The sequence below is a fragment of the Mirounga angustirostris genome, unplaced genomic scaffold (assembly GCF_029215605.1).
Source record: "Mirounga angustirostris isolate CCGP_5_RB_7025 unplaced genomic scaffold, mMirAng1.0.hap1 SCAF_13, whole genome shotgun sequence".
NCBI classification, from domain to species: Eukaryota; Metazoa; Chordata; class Mammalia; order Carnivora; family Phocidae; genus Mirounga; species Mirounga angustirostris.
This window is the reverse complement of record NW_026991721.1, coordinates 9004475-9030228: the sequence shown is the minus strand read 5'-3', so window position 1 is coordinate 9030228 and position 25754 is coordinate 9004475. Positions and strand designations below refer to the sequence as shown.

The following is a 25754-nucleotide window of genomic DNA, read 5'->3' as shown; positions in this document are numbered from 1 at the left end:
ACCAGGATTTTAGCAACTCCACCAGCAGTCAAAGTGAAGCCTGGATCCACCATTCCAGAGTCAAACCCTGGTCAAACCCTGGTCCCCAATGGGGCCTAACAAAAGGAACCAAAATCCCTCTGTGAACCCAGAGAGGACTCAAGCTAGTCTTGAAGTGACAAGACACAGATAAGTCTTTTTTTTTTTTTTTTTTAAGATTTTATTTATTTATTTGAGACAGAGAGAATGAGAGAGAGAGAGCATGAGAGGGGGGAGGGTCAGAGGGAGAAGCAGACCCCCCGCCGAGCAGGGAGCCCGATGCGGGACTCGATCCCGGGACTCCAGGATCATGACCTGAGCCGAAGGCAGTTGCTTAACCAACTGAGCCACCCAGGCGCCCCACAGATAAGTCTTTTTCCTTTTGCCTGCCTTCTCCTCACAGTATGTGGGGAGTTCACGAAGACATCCTCTATCCCTCGCCGGACTCCTGGCTGTACTCAGTCTTTCATTGTGCACTGGGCCTTGCCTCCTAAATGCCCTAACCCTCTTCATATTTTCCAGAAGGTCAAACCATGGGACCCCTTGGTAGATCTGGATGAGAGGAACCCTGACTGCCAGGGGACCCCTTGATAGATCTGGATGAGAGGAACCCTGACTGCCACCCCATCCACGTCCCTGACCAGCAGGAAGTAGCTATGGTCGGTCCTCACCCTTTTTCCCTAAGAGCAGTTAGGGTTACCTCTTCAGAGGGGGGAATGATGAAGGATAACTGGAAGAAAGGCAGGTGGGACAACCCCCCCGCCCCACGCCCTAAGAGGAAACCACCCTTAAAACACCCTTTCACACCACCCTGGAAGGAGCCCTCCACCCTTTCCCATATGATAGGTGACAAAAACCCGATTGGATGACAGGCTCAGGGAGGGTTCATCATATGAAAACAGCCCGCCAACAAAGCCCATAAAACCCCCTAGACTTAGAAATTCCGGTGGCAACCCCTTTGGGTCCCCTCCCTCCTTGGAAACTTTGTACTATCACTTTGCTATAGCTCAATAAACCTTGTTTTGCTGCCCACCAAAAAAAAAAAAAAAAAGGCTCTTGTAGTTGGTTCCAGCACCCCACTGTCCTTAAGTTTGCCTTTGAGGGGTCCATAATAGCCAAACTATGGAGAGAGCCCAGATGTCCATTGACAGATGAATGGATAAAGAAGATGTGGTGTATATATACACAATGGAATACTACTCAGCCATCAGAAAATGAAATCTTGCCATTGCAACACGATGTAAATGGAATTAGAGGGTATTATGCTAAGCGAAATAAGTCAATCAGAAAAAGATAATTATATCACTCATATGTGGAATTTAAGAAACAAAACAGAAGATCATAGGGGAAGAGAGGAAAAAATAAAACAAGACAAAATCAGACAGGGAGACAAACCAAGAGAGACTCTTAACTAGGAAACTGAGGGTTGCTGAAGGGGAGGTGGGTGGGGGGATGGGGCTACTGGGTGACTGGCATTAAGGAGGGCACGTGATGTAATGAGTACTGGGTGTTATATAACACTGATGAGTCACTGACCTCTACCTCTTGAAACCAATAATACACTATATGTTAATTAATTAGATTTTTTTTAAAGATTATTTATTTATTTATTTGACAGAGAGAGACACAGCGAGAGGGAACACAAGCAGGGGGAGTGGGAGAGGGAGAAGCAGGCTCCACGCAGAGCAGGGAGCCCGATGTGGGACTCGATCCCAGGACCCTGGGATCATGACCTGAGCTGAAGGCAGTCGCTTAACCAACTGAGCCACCCAGGCGCCCTAATTAATTAGATTTAAATAAAAAGCAAAACAAAACAAAAGTTGCCTTTGAGGGGAGGCTGGCTGGAAAAGAAGAGAAGTTAAGAACTGCTGAGGCCCATTCATCTGCTTCCTTGCCTGATTCTCCAAAGGGGATCCCCATGGAGTCTGAGTGGGAGATTGGTGGGCTCAGACATTCTAGGAAATGGGCAGTGTCAATGGCAACTGGTATGTGACTGCTCTGAGGAAGCAGCTGTCTCTGTTCTTGAAGGAGGGCGGGTCAGGCTCTTTTATTTACAACATAAAAAAACTTAGGCAACTGGGAGTTTACTCAAGGCCACAGTATTGTCCTGGCTCTAGAACCCACTGCCCTTGCTAAGCCTTTCTCACGGGTCTGTGTCTCATGGTTTCTGCCTCTTTCTGTACCACCCTTTTATCAGTCAGGGTCTCAGCAGGGAACAGACTGTATGCTCACTCTGGTTAATTGAGGTGAGTTTAATAAAGGGACTGTCTACAAAAAAGTGGGCGGAGTTGAAGGAACAAAGGCTCATCAGTTCTCTAAGCCCCTGGTGTGTGTGTTGGGGGGGAGTGGAAAGGGGGACCAGGAAGGAGGAGTGCAGTGACCTACCTGGTTTCTCACACAGGGAGGGAGTGCTGCCTTCTGGGCTCTGATTTTGGAGGCTTCATCTCCTAACTACCTGGGGGCAAGGAGTGGGTATTCCATGTTTGTTGAACAAATCCTGCATGAAAATCTGGAATGCCCAAATATGCAAGAGTCTTGGGGTCAGACATCGTGAATTTGAATCCCGCCCTTGAGTGATCCTCAAGTGACCTCAACCCTCTGAGCCTGGGACCTCATTGGTAAAGCTTGCCTGGTGGGGTTGCTGGAAAAAGACAGCTACTTCCTATGCTTAGCTATGTGAAAGCAGTCCTCAAATATTTGCTATACGAATGCACTCTGCTAAAGCGCTTTATTCCTGTTGTCTTTCATTAGCTAATCAATTCCATTTAAAAGTACTTATTTTGGGATGCCTGGGTGGCTCAGTCGGTTAAGCCTCTGCCTTCCGCTCAGGTCATGATCCCAGGGTCCTGGGATTGAGTCCCACATAGGGCTCCTTGCTCAGCAGGGAGCCTACTTCTTTCTCTGCCTGCCGCTCCCCATGCTTGTGCTCTCCCTCTCTGATAAACAAAATTTTTTAAAAAGTACTTATTTATTGAGCGTCCATTCTAGGCCTGGCACTGTTAAGAGTCTGGAGGTTGGACCCACTGGTGGGCGTGGCATAAGTGGGCGTGGCTCACGGATTTCCCGCCCACGACAGCGATGCCCAATTGGGTCTACGGAGGGCGCAGAGTCCCGCCCACTTCGCTGGGGCAGGCCCGGAAGCAGGGTTGGGGAGGCTGTGCGTGTTTCCGGTTTGGGCGGAGGCCCGGCTGCCGAGGCTTGTGTGGATTCCGGTGCTGTCGCGTCCCTGCTGGGAAGATGTTCTATCACGTGAGCGGAGCACGGGGTGGCGGCGAGGGCCGGGTTGAGAGGAGGAGCGAAGCGGGGCGCCGGGACGTTGAGTTACTCTTGACCCCGTGTCCCTACCGCGTCTTGCTTGGTCTCCACCCCACTCTCCCCGCAGATCTCCCTGGAGCACGAGATCCTGCTGCACCCGCGCTACTTCGGCCCCAACCTGCTCAACACGGTAAAGCAGAAGCTCTTCACCGAGGTGGAGGGGACCTGCACCGGCAAGTGAGTGCCGCGCGCTTCGAGGCGCCCGATGCTTGCAGCCTCTCCCCAACTCCTACTCATCCCGCAAGGACCTGCCACCTACCCTGGGGAACCCTCCCACCTTCTCAGGCACCCCACGCAGTCACTTGCTTCCTGCTTTGGGTTCCCGCGGCGCCCTCAGCAAAGCTGGATCGCAAGACTGCTTTACTTCAGCAGAGATTGGTCATTCATTTACTCCGCAAACATTTCTAAAGTTCCTGCTGTGTGCCAGGTTCTGTGTTGGGCCCTGGGAACAATGCAGGGAACGAGATAGAATGAGGCCAGCTCTCGTGGGGCTCACAGCCTAATCACTGTTCCTGTGTCTGTTCTCCCTGTTATCCTTCTGGTTTTTTCCATCCCACATGACTGGCATGGCACATCTCTGGGCTCTGCACACAACGGCCTCTCACATGGTGATGTGAATGAGCTGGGATGAGCCCGGGGCTATGGAGTACATGGGCCTCCCACATCCGAATAAGCCCAGACAGGGGCGCCTGGGTGGCTCAGTAGGTCAGGTGTCTGACCTCGGCTCAGGTCCTGATCTCAGGGTCCTGGAATTTAGCTGCATGTGGGGCTCCATGCTCAACGGGGAGTCTGTTTCTCCCTCTCCTCCTACCCCTGCTCGTGCTCTCAAATAAATAAAAAATAAAGTCTTAGGGGCGCCTAGGTGGCTCAGTCGTTAAGCGTCTGCCTTCGGTTCAGGTCATGATCCCAGGGTCCTGGGTTCGAGCCCCGCGTCGGGTTCTACACTCGGCGGGAAGCCTACTTCTCCCTCTCCCACTCCCCCTGCTTGTGTTACCTCTCGCTGTGTCTCTCTCTGTCAAATAAATTAATTTAAAAAAAAAATCTTAAAAAAAAAAAAGGCACATGCAAGTTCCTGAGCCTCATCTCATCCCGATAGAATCAAGACTGGGGACAGACCTGGGAATCTGTGTTTTAGTAAGTTCCTCTTAGGTGATTCTGAGGCATGCCCAAGATTGAGGTCTCTTGGTTCAAGGACTGCAGCCTCCTTGGACATTTATTGTGAAATTATGAGGGCAGCGTTTGGCATTATAGATACTGATTGGTGTCCTGTCTTCTCTCAGGCATTAAGTTCTGGGGGCAGGGGTGGTGCTCTCCCCTAATCCCCATGCTCCCTGTCTTGTTGCATATGGTTTTAGAGGCTCTTGCCCACACATTGCTTTTCTTTCTTTCTTTTTTTTTTAATTTTTTTTGGATTTTATTTATTTGAGAGAGAGAGAGAGTGAGATAGAGAGCACAAGTGGGGAGGAGAGGGAGAAGCAGGCTCCCCACAGAGCAGGGAGCCCGATGCGAGACTCGATCCCAGGACCCTGGGATCATGACCTGAGCTGAAGGCAGATACTTAACCGACTGAGCCACCCAGGCGCCCCACACAGTGCCTTTCTTTTCCCCATCCTCCTTACAGGTATGGCTTTGTAATTGCTGTCACCACCATTGACAATATTGGTGCTGGTGTGATCCAGCCAGGCCGAGGCTTTGTCCTTTATCCGGTTAAGTACAAGGCCATTGTTTTCCGGCCCTTTAAAGGGGAGGTCGTGGATGCTGTCGTCACTCAAGTCAACAAGGTGAGACCATACATAGCGGAGGCAGTTGGGTGGCTGCTCAGAAGATGGGGGCTGGGTCCCGCCTGCTCTTGCTAACTCTGTGTCCTTGGCTGAGTCGCTTTCTACTTGAGTTTCCTCACCTGTCAAATGGTACAGTCACTGTGCTGCCTCCCTCCGGGTCATGGGAGTCAGTGTGAGTAGCCAGCAATAGCAGCCTCCATTCATTGAGTACTTACTGTGGGCCCGGTGTGGTGCAAAACCTCATGACGACTGAGGTGGGTGCTTTTCATCCCTTTTTATAGAAGCTTACGCTTGGAGAAGTTAAGAGTACTGGCCAAGGTCATGTGATCAACAGGTGGTCAAATTGTGGATGGACAGGTCCCAAGCCTTGGCCCTTGATTGCACTGAATTTGCTTCACTTAAAATGAAATCTTGGGGCGCCTGGGTGGCTCAGTCGTTAAGCGTCTGCCTTCAGCTCAGGTCATGATCCCAGGGTCCTGGGATCGAGTCCCGCATCGGACTCCCTGCTCCGCGGGAAGCCTGCTTCTCCCTCTCCCACTCCCCCTGCTTGTGCTCTCTCTCTTGCTGTGTCTCTGTCAAATAAATAAATAAAATCTTTAGGGGCACCTGGGTGGCTCAGTTGTTAAGCGTCTGCCTTCTGCTCAGGTTATGGTCCCAGGGTCCTGGGATCGAGCCCCGCATCGGGCTCCCTGCTCCGCGGGAAGCCTGCTTCTCCCTCTCCCACTCCCCCTGCTTGTGTTCCCTCTCTCACTGTGTCTCTCTGTCAAATAAATAAAATCTTTAAAAAAAAAAAAAAATGAAATCTTGGCAGAAGAGAGACATGAAAGCAAATGACCCGACTCCGAGTGGTTTCAAAACATGAAGAATATTTTTGGGAATCAGATGAAGTTGGGAAGCTTAGAAGAGTTGGGGGATAAAAGACAAAGCAAAGTTATTCATTGTCCCCCTAGGTTGGGCTCTTCACAGAAATTGGACCTATGTCCTGCTTCATCTCTCGACATGTAAGTCTGGGGGTGCCGGGGGTGTGAAGGAGGACAGGCGCCAGTCATGACCATCTCTGGAAGCACCCATGTAAAGCGCTGACCCAGTCTTGCTTTCCTTTCAGTCCATCCCATCAGAGATGGAGTTTGACCCCAACTCCAACCCACCGTGCTACAAGACAATGGACGAGGTGAGTGGGGAAGACCGTGAGAGGGGGGAAGAATGAGCCTGCCAAGGGATTTTTGGCTTGGGGGCTATCTGAGTATCCTGTTCCCTCTTCCCCAGGACATTGTGATTCAGCAGGACGATGAGATCCGCTTGAAGATTGTGGGGACTCGTGTGGACAAGAATGACATTGTGAGTCTCTTGCCTGCCTTCCTGCCTGTACCAGGCAGAGCTGGGAGCTGTTGATGTCTTAACCACCCAGGATTCCTGGGGATTTTGTGCTCTTCTGCCAGGAGGAGGGGATGGGTGGGCAGAAGGCCTGGGGCTAGGGGTTAGAGGCTAGTTCTGTGCTTGCTCAGGCTTTATTTCCTTTCTACCTTCCCTCCTGCAGTTTGCTATTGGCTCTCTGATGGACGATTACTTGGGTGAGTGCCTGATCATGCATCCAGGGTTGTTACTGGAGAAGGGGTGTGTGGAGGCAGGGGGCGGATGTGGGACTTAATGGCCAAGTCGCAGATGAAGAAAACTCTCATGACTGTCTGCTTGGAAGATCCAGGACATGTGCTTCATGGGATGGGGAATGCCTGGGGATGGCTGCCCCAAGCTCTGAGCCTAACTGATGTGCTTTTCCTGTTTCCTGCAGGGCTTGTGAGCTGAGTGCCAGGGCCCCCTGCTCTGTTTGGTCCTTATCTAGGAGATGTGATGGTCACGCTCCTCATGTTGTCCAGAGGCCCAGTCTGGCTGCTGTAGGGAGGCAAAGAAGGTTCCTTGTCCCCAGAAGAACATCTGATTCTTTGTGCTGCTTAGCAGCCACCCCCCCCAGATTTTTGACTGTGCATTCTAACCATAAAAGGTCCTTTTTCTCATGGAAGTGTTACCTCCTTTCTTTGGTAAGAACAACTCTTTCTTAGAAAAGGCTGGAGGCCATTTGCTTGCTAGCCTGTCTTTTGGTGGCCTGATGCCTCAAGTGGCCTCAGCGACCCAGGTGATCTGACTAAACCCTTCTGCAGAGGGCTAAAGTTGACCTCGTTGAAGGGAAGGCACCAATGTTAGGTCTTTGGCTTCCAGCAAATGATTCTGCCTTTAGAGCCATTCCAAGTCCCAATCTATTTTCAGAGTATTCGCCCTTCCCTCACCCTTAAACATAACCAAGGGTATAGCTGGGCATGAGGGGGGACAAGATGGTTGGGTAGGGAGAGGGAAACAAGAGGATAGTAATGACCCAGACTGTGGCATCTCAACGTAGCCCTTCCTAGGATGGCTCCACAAACAACAGAAGCCTTTATGTGCTAATCAGTCCCTAAGCTGAACTGAAAATGTGAGTAGCCTCAAAATGTCCTTAGGGTGACACGGCCAAAATCCATGAAATGAACATAAGACTAAACAAACATGCTTCCCTCCCCCACAGTATGCTCACACTCTGCTTTTGTAATATAGTTTGTCTGCCTCGGAATGCCCTCTCCCAGCCTGTCTGCTTGTTGCCTGCTAATCTAGCAAGTCTCAGTCAATAATTCTCCTCCTCCTTCTCCTCCCCCTCCTCCTCCTCTTCCTCCTTTTTCAGCAGAGCTGTGTTGTAGAAAGCGTGGTATTTGGGTTGAAGCAGAACTGGGTTTCAGTCCTAGTTGGGTGACCTTATGTTTTCTCATTATGAAATGGGCATACAACCCTCTTTGAAGATTTTATTTTTATTTATTTGTCAGAGAGAGAAAGCACAAGCAGGAGGAGCGGCAGGAAGAGGGAGAAGCAGGCTCCCCTCTGAGCAGGGAGCCTGATTCGGGACTTGATCCCAGGACCCTGGGATCATGACCTGAGCCCAAGGCAGACACTTAACTGACTGAGCCACCCAGGTGTCACCATACAACCCTCTTTGGATGGTTGCTGCTAGTATGAGCTCACACGTGCAAGTGGCTTGCATAGAGTCTGGCCCATGATAGGCCCTCAACTGTTAATTGTGATTATTGTGATATAATGCATATAAAGCAGTGATTATCAGCTGGGGTGATTTTTGCCCCCAGGGGACATTTGGCAATGACGTTTTTGGGTTGTGACAACTGTGGATGGTATTGCTTTCTAGTGAGTAGAGGCCAGGGATGCTGCTAAACATCCTACAATGTATAGGACAGCGCACCCCCCCACCCCCCAGCAAAGAATTATCTGGTAAGTTTGCCTCAATGCCGGCTGCCAGGACCTGTGGGGGAAGGGATGGGGCTTCAGGGACCCAGAGGGCGATGAAGACTTGCTACCCCAGTGCAGCACTCAGGCCCAACTCCCTCCTGTCTCATGCCTACCTTTCCATTTCCCCTCCTGTGAGTCGATGCTGCTTTAGGGCTCCACCTACACATGGACTGTTTGTGGCAAGCCTCTGTGCCTTATCCATGCTGTTCCCTCTGCCTGGAACGCCCTTCCAGCCTTTTTTTTTTGGCCAGGTTCACCCTTACTAACTGTTCCTAGCTCTGCCCAAGCATTTGTTGCCTTCAGGAAACCTTCCTGAAGCCCCAACTGCCCACCTGGGCGCCCCCAGCACCCTGTGCTTCCCCAGAGGACTGAACTCCCTCAGTGTTTCCATCTTCTCCACCACCTGGGAGCTCAGCTGCCAGCCCAGGCCAGGCCCAGGTGCGTTTTCGATAAATGTCTGAACAGATCCTAAGCCTTTGTCTTGCACCCCAAGGAAGCACCACCACCAACATCCCGTGTGGCCAAGAGGGGCCTAGGGCCCTGGGCCCCAGTCTGTGTCAGAACTCCCCCCAGGACAAGGACCCAGAGCGGCCTCCCTCCACTCGCTCCTTCCCTCCTCTCTCTCTCTCTCTCCACCCCCCCCAGTTCCCCGCCCCCAGGCTCCTCTAGCCCAGCCACCAGCTGAGCACCCTAGCAGGCAGGACTGCAGACCCAGCCCCTGAGACAGCTTCCCACATGGCCTCGCTCCTGCCTGGCTTCGATACGATGCAGTTCTGGATACATTCTCATTTGAATAAAAAGGCTTCTGCTGCCAAAAGATAAACTTTCCAAAACTGGAAACATAGACCTATAAAGTTCAAACTGTATAATAATAAAAGAATTATCTGGTCCCAAATGTCAATCATGCCAAAGTCCAGAGACCCTGATATGAAGCATCCAGAATAGTGGCTGGAACATGGTAAGAAAATGGCACTTGAATGTGGTTTCCTTCTCCTTGCCTTCACCACTCCTGGACAAATAGATCGAGGTTTTTCCATTCATACCTTAACAGTGTGTCACAAAATGTGGTTTTGTTACTGTCTCCCGTTTCTTTTTTTAACCTTTTTCTTTTTTTTAAGATTTTTATTTATTTGGGGCATCTGGGCGACTCAGTCGGTTAAGCGTCTGCCTTTGGCTCAGGTCATGATCCCAGGGTTCTGGGATCGAGCCCCACATCGGGCTCCTTGCTTAGCAGGGAGCCTGCTTCTCCCCTGCCTGCCGCTCCCCCTGCTTGTGTTCCTGCTGTCTCTCCGTCTCTGTTTCTCTCTCGCTCTCTCTATGTCAAATAAATAAAATATTTTTATTTATTTATTTGACAGGGAGCACAAATGGGGAGAAGCAGGCAGAGGAAGAGGGAGAAGCAGGTTTCCCGCTGAGTAGGGAGCCTGATGTGGGGCTCGAACCCAGGTCCCCGGGATCATGACCTGAGCCGAAGGCAGACGCTTAACCTGCTGAGCCAGCCAGGTGCCCTCTCTCTCTCTTTTTTTTTTTTTTTTAAGACTAATTTATTTATTTTAGAGAGCATGAGTGGGTGGGGGAGAGGGAGAGAGAATCTCGGCAGACAGCTCACTGAGCGCAGAACCTGACGCAGGGCCCCATCTCATGACCCTGAGATCACAACCTGAGCTGACACCAAGAGTGGGATGCTTAACTGATTGTGCCACCCAGGCGCCCCTAACCTTCTCTTTTAAGTAATCTCTACGCCCACCGTGGGGCTTGAACTCAATGACCCTGAGATCAAGAGTCACCTGCTCTACGGACTGAGCCAGCCAGGCGCCCCTCATTTTTCATTATGTAAAGTTTGTTATTTTATTGAGATAATTGTAGATTCACACGCATCCCTTTTGTTTTTTTAATCTCTGGCTCTTGGCACGGGGCCAGGTTTTCCAAGTTTGTTGAATCGGGAACAGTTTCTGGGCTGGATTTGCAATGAATTTTTCCCATGAAAACCACATTATAGTTGTGCTACCACTTGGTCGTACTCTGAGTCGATCACCTGGGTTGTAGGGACTTCCGCCTAAGCTGTAAACACCATGTGTGTCACTGCAAGCAAAATTCCTCCCAAGTTCTCAGGTGGAACCACTCATCTGTAGATTGTGTGTGGGATAACCTGGAAGTAACACCAGGCCTAGAAAGGAAACAACTGATGGACGGAAGCAGCTCGTGGAACATGAGGACGTGGGTGGTGGTGAGGATGTGCGGTGTGGCACCCACTAAGAGGACAGGCGCTGTGGGGGGAAGGGATCAAGTACGGATAACCTGGAGATGGTTTGTAACTGAAAGTTACGGCCTCTTACAAAGGTCACAGGTAACAGGAGTGTCTGCCTGCTAATGCTAAATCTTCTACACACGGTACTGGATTGTTCACAACAATCAGTAGGTTCTGTTATCCCACTTGACAGTTGATAAAACAGGTTAGACACCTGAACTAGAATGCCTAAAGTCACACAGCTCATGAGTGGTAGAGCTTTTGTTTTGTTTTTAAACTGTCCATCTGGCTCCAAAGCCATCATTAGCTCTTTTTGCCTGACACTAGGTGGCTGGGGAGTGAGTGGGACCCACTTTTATCTGTGGCCATGTGGGTCTCACTACTGTTTTCCTTGGCCCCTGCCTCCACCCGAGGTTGGGAGCAGATGGGCCCCAGATAGCTTGAATTCAGTTTCACTGTATTGCACAGGCCCCAGGGCCTTCCCCTGTTGTCTCCTGCTTCCAAGGTTGCCAATGGCTGTCCAGACTAATAACACCTCAGCAAGGAGATCTGACAGCAGCCCAGATCTTGCTAAGCTGACCTCAGACTCAGGACCTTGGAGGAGCCCCCACCCCTTCCCTTTATGCAGAGGTGGGCCGACACTCCAGTGTTCAAGCACAGTACTAAAAACTACTCCGAATGTCATTCTGAATATAACTGGAAGAGACTCAGCAGGGTCATAGTCTCCTTAGGTGGTGTTGCCATGACAACCCAGCCACATCCATCTGGCTTTCCCAGCTCTGGCCTGGGAGGATCTTCTTTTCTAGAGGCAGCAGCATCTAGCCCTGAGAGGGAAGAAGGGCGAGTATGTGTACATTCACGCTCCCCCGCGGAATACTCCTTTCTATAATGAATAGCCCATTGCAAACTACCTCATCTTGGATGAACATAAAGGAATGAATTCACTGTCTGCCTCTTGTTGTGTGAAAGAAGGTTCAACCACAACTCTGCCAAGGGCTTTCACGGACATTATCTCATTTAATCTACAGAATCCCGTGAGGTGGGTATTATTACCTCATTTTGTAGTTGGGTGAAAATGTGGTTGGGTAACTTGCTCCAAACCGGTGGCAGAATTTGAACCCAGGTTGGTGACTCCAAATACTGTCCTCAACTCACTAAATCCACTTAGTTCTGAATTGAGAACTGCCCAAGTTCGGGAAAGTGTGTGCACGTAAAATGGTCAAGGAAGTCTGCGAGGCAGGTGAGGGGTTATATTTCGCTTACTGAACAGGAATGAGAAAGATAGGAGGTAGGGTGTCAGAATGAGCAGGGCCCTGGAGTCTGCAGCTTGCACGTGAGTTTGGGCCAGTGGGAAGACCCTTCTGTCCGAAGAGAATACCCACTAGGAGCTCCATCCATCCGGCGGAAAAGAGAAGTGCAGGTGATGCTGGAGAGGTAAGCTGAGCCCCACCAAGCGGGCAAAGAAAACTTTGATTAGACATCAAAGTTGAAAGTTTCGCTGCAGGGGCGCCTGGGTGGCTCAGATGGTTAAGCGTCTGCCTTCCGCTCAGGTAATGATCCCAGGGTCCTGGAATCGAGTCCCGCATCGGGCTCCCTGCTCAGCGGGGAGCCTGCTTCTCCCTCTGCCTCTCTCTCTATCTCTCTCTCTGTCTCTACTGAATAAATAGTTAAAAAAAAAATAAAAATAAAAAATAAAGCTTCGCTGCAGTCGCGTAAACGCAAATGCCCTGAAACTCAGGAGCAGACAAGACCAAGGGAATAGGGACGCTTTCTTTGACAATACGCTTTTCAAACAGACGCCAAACCATAGGTACCTACTCGCAAAACTCTCAAGAGCTGTTGCTTTAAGAAGCCCGACTCCTCGGCGTCACGTGACCCACATTGCGCCCAGAGGCTTTTCAGCTCCTTCACAGAGGCCAATCGCTTGGCCGGAAGCCCCCGGGAGGGCGGGAACTTCGCAAAGCGCTCGCCGATTGGCTGTGCTCTTGGAGGGTGGGGCCTGGGCTCAGAGAGAGGGAATTAGGGTGAGCAGGGTAAGTGGGAGCTGCAGCCGCCGCCGCCGCCTCCACCGCCGTTTCGGTAGCCGCTCTCGCTGCGCCGGAGCCCTCAGGTGAGCAGGCCCGAGCAGGCCCGAGGGCTCTCCATCCCGCTGTGGGCCGCGCACTCACTGGTCTTAGGGCCGACTCCGCTGGGGGCCCGCCCCCTTCGCTGACCACGTGACCCAAGTTCGGTAACCCCTGACCTCCTCCACCCCACCCCGCCACTTCTGGATCTGGGATGAAGCGAGGCGTGGTGGGAGGATGCGCACCCCCGAGGCCGGTGGCGGCCAGTTCCCACGCTCTTTACCAGTGTGGCTAGTGGCTGAGGGTGCAGGGAGGAGGTTGAGGAGGGGGAGACCTTGGTCAGAGCCTGGACTTTGTGGGTCTTCATGTGGGCACACAGTAAGGAAACTCCCTCCGCGCTTTCCGCGTGGGCAGGACTTCATGCTCCCATTTTACAGACGGGGAAACAGAAACTTCAGAATTATCCATTGGCGGGTCTCCAACGCCAAGAATCCGGGCTGGGAATCCAGGCCTTGTTCCCCACACAGCCCGCCACTCCTGATGATCAGGAACCAGAGTTGAGCCCTTGCTCCCTACTTAGTGCTCGCTGGGTGATCTTGGACAAGTCACTGAACGTTTAACCTCTCTGAGCTTTGATTTCCTTGGCTGTGAAATAGACGCAGTACTTACATAATATCTATCTTATTGTTAATGAGGATAGAATGAAGTATAAGCCATATAAAGCACTTAGCTCTGTGCCTCAGGCGTTGCATGTGCTTAGAAAAAAATAGCTATTCTTTATTCGTTTTTGCAGCAAGTGTTCATTGAGGGCGTATTATGTGCTGACACTGTGCCCGACGCTGGGGATGCAAAGGTGAGCAAACAGGCATGATCCTAGCTGTGTGGAGCTTACAATCTAGTGGGGAGGTAGGTGTTAATCACAAAGTTACACAGATATATAATTACAAGCTGTGATAATTGCTTTGAAGGCAAAGTACCGGTACACTGTGGAGGTCTGAGAAGACTTCCCTGAGCAAGTGACATTTGAACTGAGATCTGAAGGAGCCGCTAGGAGTCCATTAGACAAAGAGATTGGGGGTAGAGGAAGAGGAGAGTGTTTCAAGTAGAGCAAACAGTGTATGAACGTCCTGATAGCAGGTGTTTTGGGGGAAATGGAAAGAGGCCATGGTGGGAATGCAGAACACAAGAGGGAAGGAGGTGTTGCGGAAGTCAGTGGACACGCACGACCTGGGAACCAGGTTTGTTCTTTATTCCAGAGCCATGTGGAGCCACTGGGAGGAATGCGGGAGGCCAGGTTAGGATGCCCGTTGGATCTAGGGACCCTGAGATCACTGGTGACCCAGTGAGCCCCGCCAGAGAGGAGTAGTGGGGCAGACCCTGGGTGGGTCACCCTGGAACTGGGGCTTTGCTGCCCGTGGTGCTGATGCCTCAGTTTGCCCCTTGTGGGCCTGCCTTCTAATTGTGGTGTAAGTTGTTGGAGTCCTTCATCAGCCTCTGTTTTTGTTGGATTCTTGTTCTGCTATATCCTGTGAACGGAAGAGCAGGTTCCTGCTTTTAGGCCTCGCAGCCAAACTGGGAAAGACGGGACACATGGGCAGAAAGCCCAGCTACTAAAAGCCTGACAGTCCCCAGTGGCATACGGGCAGGAAGACCGTACAGGGCAGCCTGGATTTGCCTTAGCAAAGAGGAGGGGGTGGGGGCTTGGGGTAGAGGGGGAGGCCGACCAGCCTGAGCGCTGGTGGTGGTGCACAAGGCAGGCTGGAAGACACTAGGCTGGTCTTACTGGGAGGAGGGATCGGCTTGAACAGCTCTGGGGATTTGGGACCAAACACAGAATGTCAAGCTGGGGGGTTTAGAGTTTCTTTTAGAACCAGTGGGTAGGACTGAAGGTTTTTGAGCAAGGGAGAAGTACTGTTTTCATCAAGATTTAATAGGTAGTGGTTGTAGCAAGAATCAGGAGGAAGAAGACACGAAGTTTTTACTTGTAACTGACCATGGTTCCATCTTCCATCGTCCATTTGGGTGGCGTTCTAGTCCCTGGCTTTCTCCTGCCCCAGCTCATTTTGTCCTCACAGCAACCCTGCGAGTTACAGAGGGCAGGGGCGATTGCCTGTGTTTCACAGGTTGGGACACCAGGGCTCAGGCTGACGAGGACCTCGGCCACATTCACTCAGGAAGTGGTAGGGCAGTTCTGTGAACTCCCCAAGGCCAGGTCCTTTCTCAGGCAGCACTCCTGTCTGACCCAGCTCGTCTGTTTCTTGCGCTTCGCCTCAGACACTCAGAGCCTCTGCGGCTCGTTGTTCGGGGATTCTGGAGCAAGAGCAGCGGCCTGGCTCAGAAGGCCTTGAGTCAGGCTCCTGGGCTCGGAGGGGGCCTGGGGGGGCCTCTCAGACCTTCTCTCCTGGCTCCCAGCTCCGTCGGGGCCATGTCCGAGCGAGAGGAGCGGCGGTTCGTGGAGATCCCTCGGGAGTCGGTCCGGCTCATGGCAGAGAGCACGGGCCTGGAGCTGAGCGATGAGGTGGCGGCCCTGCTCGCGGAGGATGTGTGCTACCGGCTCAGAGAGGCCACCCAGGTCCGCTCCCCTTCGCTCCCGGCACCCTCCCAACTCTCCTTGTCCCTCCCGGTGGCTACCCCCTCCCGCAGGGATGTATTAAACAGGTATGTGGCCCGCCCCTACTCTGTGCTTTGAGGGAACGCAGCGGAGGCAGTCCCTGCCCTCTCGAGTTCCCCTTTGAGCCAGCGGGGCTTCTGGGCAAACCGAGTGCTGGCTGAGCATTGCCTCACGTGCCCATCTTGTGAACAGCCCTGCCGGGCAGGCCAGGCCCCGTTCATATTCACATTCTGCATGTGAGCAGCTGGGTCGCAGAGAGGGAACATTACATCGAGGGCTGTTTGCACAAGACCAGCGCTGGATTCCAGGCTTTCTGGTCTCCGTCCTGGTGTCCTTTTTGCCTCCTGGCTGTCTCTCTTCCCTGGGGGACCTCCACAGCCCCTTCTTCCTGTCCGCTGACTTTGTTTCTCCCCTCCCAGAATAGCTCTCAATTCATGAAACACACCAAACGGCGGAAGCTGACCGTCGAGGATTTCAACAGGGCTCTCCGATGGAGCAGCGTGGAGGTGAGTGGAGCACAGCCTTCGGAGGCCTCGGCTGGCACGATCCGCCTCCGTGCCCAGGTTGGGGCTGGCACCGCAGAGAGAGACATGAAGACCACGTACGCACATAAGGTGGCCGTGGCCACCACAGGACAGGTGCTGGGGGGCCCGGAGGTTAGGGAAGCCTTCTTGGAAGAGCTGGGATTTGAGGCAGGCTTTGAAGGGAGGCTTGCGTTAGACTAAGCCAAGAGGGGAGGCGGGGGGACATTCTGGGTAAAGGAGGAGGCTGGGCACAAATGTGGGTATTAAAATGTCCTGCATAGTTGTTGTGGGGCAGGGACTTGAGGGAAGAAGGTCATGTTTAGAAGAGAGTAGTGTTCGGGCACCTGGTTGGCTCACTCAGTACAGCACGTGACTCCTAATCTCAGGGTTGTGAGTTTGAGCCCCGTGTTGGGCATGAAGCCTACTTAAAAAAAAGAAAAAAGAGAGTTGTGTTTTCAAAGTAGGGTGGGTATGAGGCAGCATAGGGGTGTGGGGCTCAGCCTGTACGAGTCAGGGAGGAGGGACCACGTTCTACTCCCTGACCCTGTGCGCGCTGGATGCTCCAGCCAGATTCCCAGCCGTAGGCTCGAAGTCTCCCACATCTCCCCATTCTCGGGACTTTTGGACTTGCCTCACACGTAGACCCCCTGCCCTGGTCGGTAGAACGCCTCTCCCGCCGTGGGTTCAGCATGCTCTCTGCTCCTCTCTGCTCAGGCCGTGTGTGGTTATGGATCCCAGGAGGCGCTGCCCCTACGCCCTGCCAGAGAGGGTGAGCTTTACTTCCCTGAGGACCGAGAGGTGAACCTGGTGGAGCTGGCCCTGGCCACCAACATCCCTAAAGGCTGTGCCGAGACAGCTGTGAGAGGTAGGGCCAGGGACGCAAATGGGCTTGTCAGAGGAGGGGTGACGGGCGGGCTGGTGGATGGAGCAGGACTCGGGGGGGTGGGGGGGTGTTGCTACCACAGGCAAAACCCCAGGCTGACCCATCCCTCTGCTCTGGTTCTAGTTCATGTCTCCTACCTAGATGGCAAAGGGAACCTGGCCCCACAAGGATCAGGTAAGGGGCAGTATGGGGAACGGGCTCTGAACTTTCCCCTTGGGAATGGTGGGGGTGCCCCTGTACCTCTGATTCTTCATCTGACAAGTATTTACCAATGCCCGGTTCTGAGTGGGCACCGTCCCTGCCCAGAGGGCTCGGATTTGGAGATAGGAGCCCAGACCTGGAACCAGTCATGATGCGGGGTGTTGGATCCTAGCACAGAAGTCTGGGCAGCTGGGGTCCCTGGGATTGAGGACGAGCAGGAATCTGCCTAGCGGAGGACGGGTTGGGGGCAGAGTACAGAGCACGGAGGTGTGAAAAGCCTACAAGGTCAGGGCCGAGCAGGCTGCCACGAGGAGCTGGTGACTATGTGCTCTGGGAGTCCTGTCTGAAAAGGCTTCTGGTGGGGAGGGTGGAGGGTAGGGGGGTGAGGGAGAGCAGGCCGGGGAGGCTGGGAGAGGGCTGGGCTCTCCACCCTGACTACCTCCTGCCCATCCCCGCACAGTGCCCAGCGCTGTGTCTTCGCTGACTGATGACCTTCTCAAGTACTACCAGCAAGTGACCCGGGCTGTGCTGGGGGACGACCCACAGCTGATGAAGGTGAGCCAGTGGGGCACAAAGTCCAGCTTTCAAGTTCCCCGAAACTCTTTCAGATGCCTGCTTCCTGTCCACTCCACACCACCCGGCTGATGCGGCTGGAAGCTGCTGCCAGTGGGGATGTTGTGCTCGGAGGCTGGCCCTCCTCCGGGGCTGACTCCTCTTCCCACTCTAGCAGGAACCTCATTCTCCGGGGAACGGGCAACTCAGCAGGGCCATTTTGGGGGCTCATGTGGTCAGTACCCCCCCTTTAATTCCAGAGTCTACTCTTGAGCGTGTATATTAACCTGCGGCCACGGGGGTGGGTGGGGGGCAGCCACCTGGCAGCTTGCATTTGCCTGGACGTGAGAGGGAGAGAAAGGAAGTAGAGGCAGCCAGGTCAGGGTGCCTGGCCGCCCGGGTCTGAGACTCCGCCACATTAGCCTCTGGGACTCCGCGGGGCCTGCGGGATGCGACCTGTCCAGAATGAGGGCAGCGCTGATTTGCATCTGCTCAAGCATGAGGTCTCTCCTGGAGGGCTTACCTTCTCCACTCCTCCACTTGTCTGGCTGTCGCTGCCACTCTCCCGGCAAAACTGGGAATGTCCCTCCCGTACAGGCCTGCCTTAGGAGCATGGCTCCGGTCCCCAGGCGCAGGGCAGATGGCTGGATGCAGGGCCTGGGAGCTGAGCTCCTTCCTCGCCAGCCTGTTGTCTGCCCCACCTGAGCACAGGAGCTTTATCCAGAGGAGTTTGGAGGTCACAGCAGAGATTCAGGGCTAAGAGGGTTTTTCTCATTCACTTAACTCTCTTTTTTTCTGCTTATAAAAGTAATACCAGCATGTTCATTATAGAAGGATTGTAAAGTAAAAACATACAAGCTGGAAAGTGAGTCTCCAATGGAAACAACTTACCTTTTTTTTTTTTTTTTAATGTTTTAACTGTGATTACTCTAGAATAAAGCAAAGTGGTATTACAGTAAACATCTGGTTTTAGAACAGCTGCTTCTCTCCGTTAAAAACGTGTGGGGCATCTAGGGTGTATTCAGTTTCGTGTTGCCACAGACAGGGCTGGGAGTGGGTGTGTGTGTGAGTGGGTATTTCTTACAGTGGGTTAAATTTATAGAAGTACAGTTGCTGAATCAAAGAGTGTGAATGTGTACAATTTTACTACAGAAGTACTCAGGCATCCTTTAAAAAATGTCCGTTTATCCTTGGGGCTGGTGGACCCAGTGCAGTCTGGCTCCTTCCTTTTCAGATTGCTCTCCAGGACCTGCAGACTAACTCCAAGATCGCAGCACTGCTACCTTACTTTGTCTATGTGGTCAGTGGGGTGAGTGAGCAGGCTGGGGCAGGGGAGAAGGTTCTGCGGGGACACGACCCAGCACCGGGGAGGGCTGGTGGCAGGAGCTCGCAGAGTGGCAGGCTCCTGCCTGCCCCCTCGTGTGCCCCTCAGCCAGCGCCCGCTGCAAACAGGTGAAGTCTGTCAGCCACGACCTGGAGCAGCTCCATCGGCTCTTGCAAGTGGCCCGGAGCCTCGTTCGGAACCCACACCTGTGCCTGGGGCCCTACGTCCGCTCCCTGGTCGGCAGCGTCCTCTACTGCGTCCTGGAGCCACTGGCTGCCTCCATCAACCCTCTGAATGACCACTGGACCCTCCGGGATGGCGCTGCCCTCCTGCTCAGCCACATCTTCTGGTAGCCACTGGGCCTAGCCCAGCAGAGGGTGGGGCTGCCACAGCGCGGAGGGGCTTGGGGTCCGGGGCGGGGGGTGGTGTTTGGCTGCGAGGCCCTGTGTTGCGAGGTCAGGGAGCCTCTTTCCATTTAGAGCTTCCCGGTCGCTGCGCTGTGGCGCCCCGGGATTTTATAAATGGATGGCGCGACCCCGTTGGCTTACCCCAGGGCGCCAAAGACCGCCGCGTGCTCTGCGTGCCCTGCCTGGAGTCAGATCGGGCGGCCCCGTGCTGCATTCTCCTCTCTCACTGAATGCTGCTCCCATAGGACCCACGGGGACCTTGTGAGCGGCCTGTATCAGCAGATCCTGCTCTCCCTGCAGAAGGTCTTGGCAGACCCTGTGCGGCCTCTCTGCTCTCACTACGGGGCTGTGGTGGGGCTGCACGCCCTTGGCTGGAAGGTGAGGACCCTGGCCTTGCCCACAGACAGAGCCGTAGGAGCTCCCGTTTGTAATTAGAAAAACAGTATTTGTGTGTCTTTTCTCACAAAAATGGTCTGTGCTTGTTGCTGCCGTGTATACAGTTCTTGCCTGAGGCCAGGCTAGTTGATGGCTTTACTTTCTGTGTATCAATGTCTTCTCCTTTCAAAAATTAAGGTACTAATATATCCCCACTTCAAAAATTCCTGCCCATACTATGTTAGTCATGTTAAGGAACTATCCCTCAATTCCTCTTGTATTATTTTTTTTAAGCTTATTTATTTTTAGTAATCTTTATATCCACCATGGGGCTCGAATTCACGACCCTAAGATCAAGAGTTGCACACCCTACCCACTGAGCCAGCCAGGTGCCTCATTCTTTTGGGCTTTTTTTTTAAAGATTTTATTTATTTATTTGGCAGAGAGAGAGAGACAGAGAGAGAGGGAACACAAGCAGGGGGAGTGGGAGAGGGAGAAGCAGGCTTCCCGCCGAGCAGGGAGCCCGATGCGGGGCTCGATCCCAGGACCCTGGGACCATGACCTGAGCCGAAGGCAGACACTTAACGACTGAGCCACCCAGGCACCCCTCTTTTGGGCTTTTAATGTAGATCATATGGTACAAATAATGATGGCTTTATTTCATCTTTTTTAAACCTAATGCCTTTAATTTCTTTTTATTTTATTGCTAGGATTGCTAATATCATTTTACATATGATGATAGGGGCATCCTTGTGTCATTTCTAATAAGAGAAGTGCTAATAACGTTCCTACTTATACTGATGTTTCCCTTGTGTTTGATATCCTTTCTCAGATTAAGATTAGTTCATACTGTTTTATACTCTTGGTTTTATTATTTATGTTGAATTTTTATCACATGCTTTTTCTGTAGCTTTTGAATTGATCCTAAGGTTTTTCTGCTTTTATCTGTTAATGTGATTAATTGTATTTATGGATTTTTAAGAAGATTTTATTTATTTAGAGACAGCATTTTCACACTTGAGAGCGGGGCAGAGGGAGGGGATGGGAGAGGGATAAGCACTCAAGCAGACTGTGCATTGCATGACCCCAAGATCACCACCTGAGGGGCGCCTGGGTGGCTCAGTCGTTAAGCGTCTGCCTTCGGCTCAGGTCATGGTCCCAGGGTCCTGGGATCGAGCCCCGCATCGGGCTCCCTGCTTGGCGGGAGGCCTGCTTCTCCCTCTCCCACTCCCCCTGCTTGTGTTCCCTCTCTCGCTGTCTCTCTCTGTCAAATAAATAAATAAAATCTTAAAAAAAAAAAAAAAAAAGATCACCACCTGAGCCAAGTGGAAACCAAGAGCCCAACTGACTGAGCCACCTAGGTGCCCGTATTTATGGATTTTTAATAGTAAACCATCATTACATTTTTTTTTTTTTAGATTTTGAGAGAGAGAGAGAGAGAGAGAGAGAGCACATGAGAGGGGGGAGGGTCAGAAGGAGAAGCAGACCCCCAGCCGAGCAGGGAGCCCAATGCGGGACTCGATCCAGGGACTCCAGGATCATGACCTGAGCCGAAGGCAGTCGCTTAACCAACTGAGCCACCCAGGCGCCCCAACCATCATTACATTTCTGTGTATAGACTCAAATAGGCTATAGTATAGACTTTAAAAAATCTAAATCTTTTATTGAAATATAAGGCATTTTTTGTATACTATTGGGTTTACTAAATTTTAAAAGATTTTTCTATATTCACGAGTGAAATTAATCATAAGTTTCTTCTCATGTACTGTCCTTGTAGAGTTTTAGTATCCGGGTTATATTGGCCCTAGAGACTGAGGTAGGGTGGGAGCACTTCTTTCTCGTTTGTTTTTGTAAGACTGAGATGCTCTTTTCCTTGAATATCTGTAGACTGTCTTTGTAAATTTTAGCAAAGTGTTTTATTTGTGGTTGGTTACCTACTATGGTTAGAGAATTTAAGTTTTTATAGCTGAGTCGGCAGTAAGTTATATTTCTCTAGGAACTCACCCATTTGTTAACATTTTCAAATCCATAGGCTGTGGATGACCAACGGAGAACTCTCACCCAGCAAAGCGCGTAACAGAGGTCACCTCCTCTGTGAAGTCTTAATTGCTTTCCCGAAAATTAATCACAGGATTTGAAATTTGATACATAATCAGAGACCAGGTCTCTGATCAGTTGTTTGTTTTTATGCAGGTGGTTTGAACTGAGTCCCAGTTTACATCTCAGAGAGAATACTTGCCTACTGACCATATAGGGTAGCAGGTGGCAAATTAAATGTGTCTGTTGTTAGCAATGGGCATTACTTATATATACCCTCTTAGTTAGCGTCTGTCATACAGGTCAGTGATAGTTGGGTCACTTTATACTGTTTTTGTACCTGACCTTTATTTCCAGTGCTTAGCAAAGGCTTGGGCATACAGTGGGTTCTAAATAAATGCTGGCTGAATATGCCAAGCTAATTTCATATCGGAGATAAAAGTAGGTCTTTCATGGGAAAGGGTACTTGAGAGGCAATAAACAACAAAGAGGTGCTTCCTGCCTGCCTTCTCTCCCTTCCAGGCAGTGGAACGTGTCCTGTACCCACACCTGTCCACTTACTGGACAAATCTGCAGGCTGTGCTAGATGATTATTCCGTCTCTAACGCCCAGGTTAAAGCAGATGGGCACAAGGTTTATGGAGCCATTCTGGTGAGTGTCTGCGCCTTCCAGCCTCCCTTCTTCCCTGCTTGAGCTCAGCAGCTCACCTGCCTTACTTTGGAAAACTAGATGGGCCCAGGTTCCTCCTAGTTCTTGCCTATCCTGGCCCCTCTGCTCTTGCAGGTGGCCGTAGAGCGACTGCTGAAGATGAAGGCGCAGGCGGCAGAGCCCAACAAGGGGGGCCCAAGCGGCAGGGGGTGCCGGCGCTCGGACGACCTGCCCTGGGACAGCCTTCTTCTGCAGGAGTCTCCGTCCGGGGGCAGCGCGGAGCCAGGCTTTGGGTCTGTCCTCCCGCTGCCGCCAGGAGGCGCGGGGCCGGAGGACCCGTCCCCGTCGCTGACCCTGGCGGACATCTACCGGGAGCTGTACGCCTTCTTCGGGGACAGCCTGGCCACCCGCTTTGGCACGGGTCAGCCCGCGCCCACCACTCCGCGGCCGCCCGGGGACAAGAAGGAGCCGGCGGCCGCCCCGGACTCGGTGCGGAAGATGCCGCAGCTGACGGCCAACGCCATGGTCAGCCCCCAGGGCGACGAGAGCCCCCGCGGCGGCGGCCCCGCGGCGGCCTCTGCGCCCGCCGCCTCCGAGAGCCGGCCGCTGCCGCGCGTGCACCGGGCGCGGGGGGCGCCCCGGCAGCAGGGGCCCGGCGCCGGCGCCCGCGACGTCTTCCAGAAGAGCCGCTTCGCCCCGCGCGGCGCCCCCCACTTCCGCTTTATTATCGCCGGGCGGCAGGCCGGGAGGCGGTGCCGCGGGCGCCTCTTCCAGACCGCCTTCCCCGCGCCGTACGGGCCCAGCCCGGCCTCCCGCTACGTGCAGAAGCTGCCCATGATCGGCCGCACCGGCCGGCCGGCCCGCCGCTGGGCGCTCTCGGACTACTCGCTGTACCTGCCGCTCTGAACGGCGCTTTCCTGGGCCCTCTCCCCTCCGCCCCCCGCCCCCGCCCCCGCCTCTGTAAATAAAGCCCCGTGTCGGAAGTGACGTCTCCGCGCTCGTGGGCCGCGCCGGATGAGGCGGGGCTTGGGCGGTTGGCAGCCGCCGCGACCCTTCCTGGTGGCGGGGGTGCCATGGCGCTGCCCTGGCTGCAGCGCTTCGAGCTCTTGCTCTTCACCGCCGCCTTCCTGTGCGGCGCCGTGGCGGCCGCGACGCTGACCCGGACCCAGGTGCGGGGCGGGGCCGGCCGTGGGGTCGGGGAGGCGGGGCGGGGCGGGGGTGCTGGCTCTGTGGCCGGGCCGGGCTGGTCCCGTCGCGCTGCTCCCGGGAGCGGGTGGCCGCCGGTCTGCGGCCGGGATGCATCGGCGCCGATCGCGCTCTGTGGCTCCGCCCGCCGGTGTTCTGCTTCACAGCCGTTTCCTCGCCGAAAGGACGAGTCCTCAGGAGTGACTGACAGCGGCAGGCATAGCCCGGCCTGGTGGCTCCGGCTGCAAAACCTCACACTGGTTCTGCAGCAGAATTCGGCCCAGGCCCTGCCTTCATCCGTTAAATCAGACACTGTTGTGCCGAGCTCCGCCAGGAAATAAAGCTTAGTGTAGCGGAGATGACCAGGCTACCGCAGGATTGCAGCCCAGTGTGTGAGAATGACCAGACGGCCATGTAGGAGACGCCCACGGAAAGCCCAAGGGTTTCCCCAGCCAGGCAGTCGTGTTCATAAACACAGGCTCATGTAACCCTATAAAGTAGGCACTATTAGGACTTTTTAATTTATTTATTCATGAGAGTCAAAGAGAGAGAGAGAGGCAGCGGCAGAGGGAGAAGCAGGCTCCCCGCCTAGCAGGGAGCCCGATGCGGGACTCGATTCCAGGACCCTGGGATCATGACCTGAGCCGAAGGCAGACGCTTAACCATCTGAGCCACCCAGGTGCCCCGGTTAGGACTTTTTTTTTTTTTTTAATAGATGAGAAAACACCAGAGACAGCTGAAGGTTACACAAGTTCTGGTTTTACTCTAGCATTTCTGCAGAGGGGAGACCAGAACTTGTGAGGCCTCTCCGAAGCTCACTATCCTTTATAACCACCGCCTATTTCCTGATCCTTGTGGCCACCGCAGGTTTGACTTCCCCAGCAGGCCCTCTCCATCAGTGACTGGCCCAGAAACAGGAACTGACAGTGTAGGGAGAACTTCCTAGGGTAGCCCTCACACCTGCCATGAGCCTGCGCCGAGGCTCTAACCTGAAATCTAGGTGGGACTCAGCAGCTTCTCTTCACAGGGCTCCTTCAGTGGCCGCTGTCCCCTGTATGGTGTGGCCGCCCTGAATGGCTCCTCCCCGGCCTTAGCCCAACCCTCGGCCCCATCGCTCTGCTACTTTGTGGCGGGGGTCTCTGGCCTCCTGGCCCTCTACTGTCTCCTGCTTCTGCTCTTCTGGGTCTACAGCAGCTGCATCGAGGACTCCCACAGGTGACTGCCGTAGGCTGAGGGTGGGGGGCTGAGCTGGGACAAGTCCCACCTCAACCACAAGGCTTACTCTCCCCGTCCTCATAGAGGTCCCATAGGGCTCCGCATTGCACTGGTCATCTCAGCTGTAGCCATCTTCCTGGTCTTAGTGGCTGCCTGTATCCTTCGATTTGGCACCCGTTCTCTCTGCAAATCCATCATCTCCTTGAACATTACAATTAGGTAATGGGAGAGGGAGGGAACCCCGGCTGGGGCTGACTGCCTTCCCTCTGCAGAAGGGAGCTATACCCCCCTTTCTGTCCCTGTCAGTTGCTCTCACCTTGAAGGGCACCTGGGCATGGGTGTGTTCGGAGTATATCCTCCCTTTCTCACCACCGTCTCTTTGACCTCACAGCTGCTCTGAAGCCCAGAAACTTCCATGGACACCCCCTGGAACCGCCCTGCAGTTTTACTCCAACCTACACAATGCTGAAGTGAGGTCCCGGGATATGAAAGACTGGTGGAAACCCAGGGACCCACAGATTCCTATAAGCACCTGTAGTTGTTAAGGGTGCTCTCCAGTGAGAGGCTGAAGGGCTTTCGACCTGACCATGAACAGAGAATAGTGGTTTGTGGGTGGAACTGGGTTTGAGATGGCCACACTCCTCACACTCCTGTTCCTGTCTCCCACAGACCTCTTCTTGGGTGAATCTGGTATTGTGGTGTGTGGTCTTGGCGCTTCAGGTGGTGCAGTGGAAGTCCGAAGCCGCCCCATACCGGCCCCTGGAGCGGGGCGACCCTGAATGGAGCTCTGAGACAGACGCTCTCGTTGGGCCACGCCTTTCCCATTCCTGAGAAGTAACCAAAGAATGCTTCGTGCAGCCAAAGACTCTGTGCCCAAGTGCCTACAGTCCTGTTGCCCCCTCATGGCCCTGTTTATGCTGGGAGCCTGTTTTCCCTCCACGAGGGAAACATGATGATAGGCCCCCTCCACCTCTCTTCCTACAGCTGTTTTTGTACCAGAATATTATATTACTTTCTTCCTTCATCTTGGTACTGAGTTCTTGGTG

The 25754-nt window shown here is 53.3% G+C and overlaps 3 protein-coding genes across 12 annotated transcripts; all 3 read left to right on the top strand.

Moving 5' to 3' along the window:
• Positions 1-3111: 3111 nt before the first annotated feature.
• Positions 3112-7126, top strand: POLR2G (RNA polymerase II subunit G). Its single transcript, XM_045893479.2, has 8 exons — positions 3112-3267; positions 3401-3510; positions 4955-5114; positions 6065-6115; positions 6220-6285; positions 6381-6452; positions 6652-6685; positions 6904-7126. Exons 1-8 carry the CDS (start codon positions 3256-3258, stop codon positions 6915-6917), a joined length of 519 nt encoding a protein of 172 aa, XP_045749435.1. The 5' UTR covers positions 3112-3255; the 3' UTR covers positions 6918-7126.
• Positions 7127-9982: 2856 nt separating this feature from the next.
• Positions 9983-23245, top strand: TAF6L (TATA-box binding protein associated factor 6 like). 9 transcript variants are annotated; one of them, XM_064576277.1, is made up of 12 exons: positions 9983-11722; positions 13540-13599; positions 15159-15318; positions 15777-15863; positions 16596-16746; positions 16888-16938; positions 17426-17520; positions 18752-18817; positions 18970-19190; positions 19494-19626; positions 22183-22311; positions 22444-23245. In XM_064576277.1, exons 1-12 carry the CDS (start codon positions 11619-11621, stop codon positions 23212-23214), a joined length of 2028 nt encoding a protein of 675 aa, XP_064432347.1. In that variant the 5' UTR covers positions 9983-11618; the 3' UTR covers positions 23215-23245. The 9 variants fall into 9 exon arrangements, with proteins under 9 accessions (XP_064432347.1, XP_064432352.1, XP_064432346.1 ...); XM_064576276.1 differs by having other exon boundaries at positions 9985-11722; positions 18752-18826; XM_045893465.3 differs by lacking the exon at positions 9983-11722 and adding an exon at positions 11750-12793 and having other exon boundaries at positions 13540-13652; positions 18752-18826.
• A 98-nt stretch (positions 23246-23343) lies between these two features.
• On the top strand, positions 23344-25732 carry TMEM179B (transmembrane protein 179B). Of its 2 annotated transcripts, XM_045893476.3 has the most exons (5): positions 23344-23477; positions 24521-24708; positions 24793-24927; positions 25100-25178; positions 25378-25732. In XM_045893476.3, the coding sequence occupies exons 1-5, from the start codon at positions 23382-23384 to the stop codon at positions 25537-25539; spliced, it is 660 nt and encodes a 219-aa protein (XP_045749432.1). In that variant the 5' UTR covers positions 23344-23381; the 3' UTR covers positions 25540-25732. The 2 variants fall into 2 exon arrangements, with proteins under 2 accessions (XP_045749432.1, XP_045749433.1); XM_045893477.3 differs by lacking the exon at positions 24793-24927.
• Positions 25733-25754: the final 22 nt, after the last annotated feature.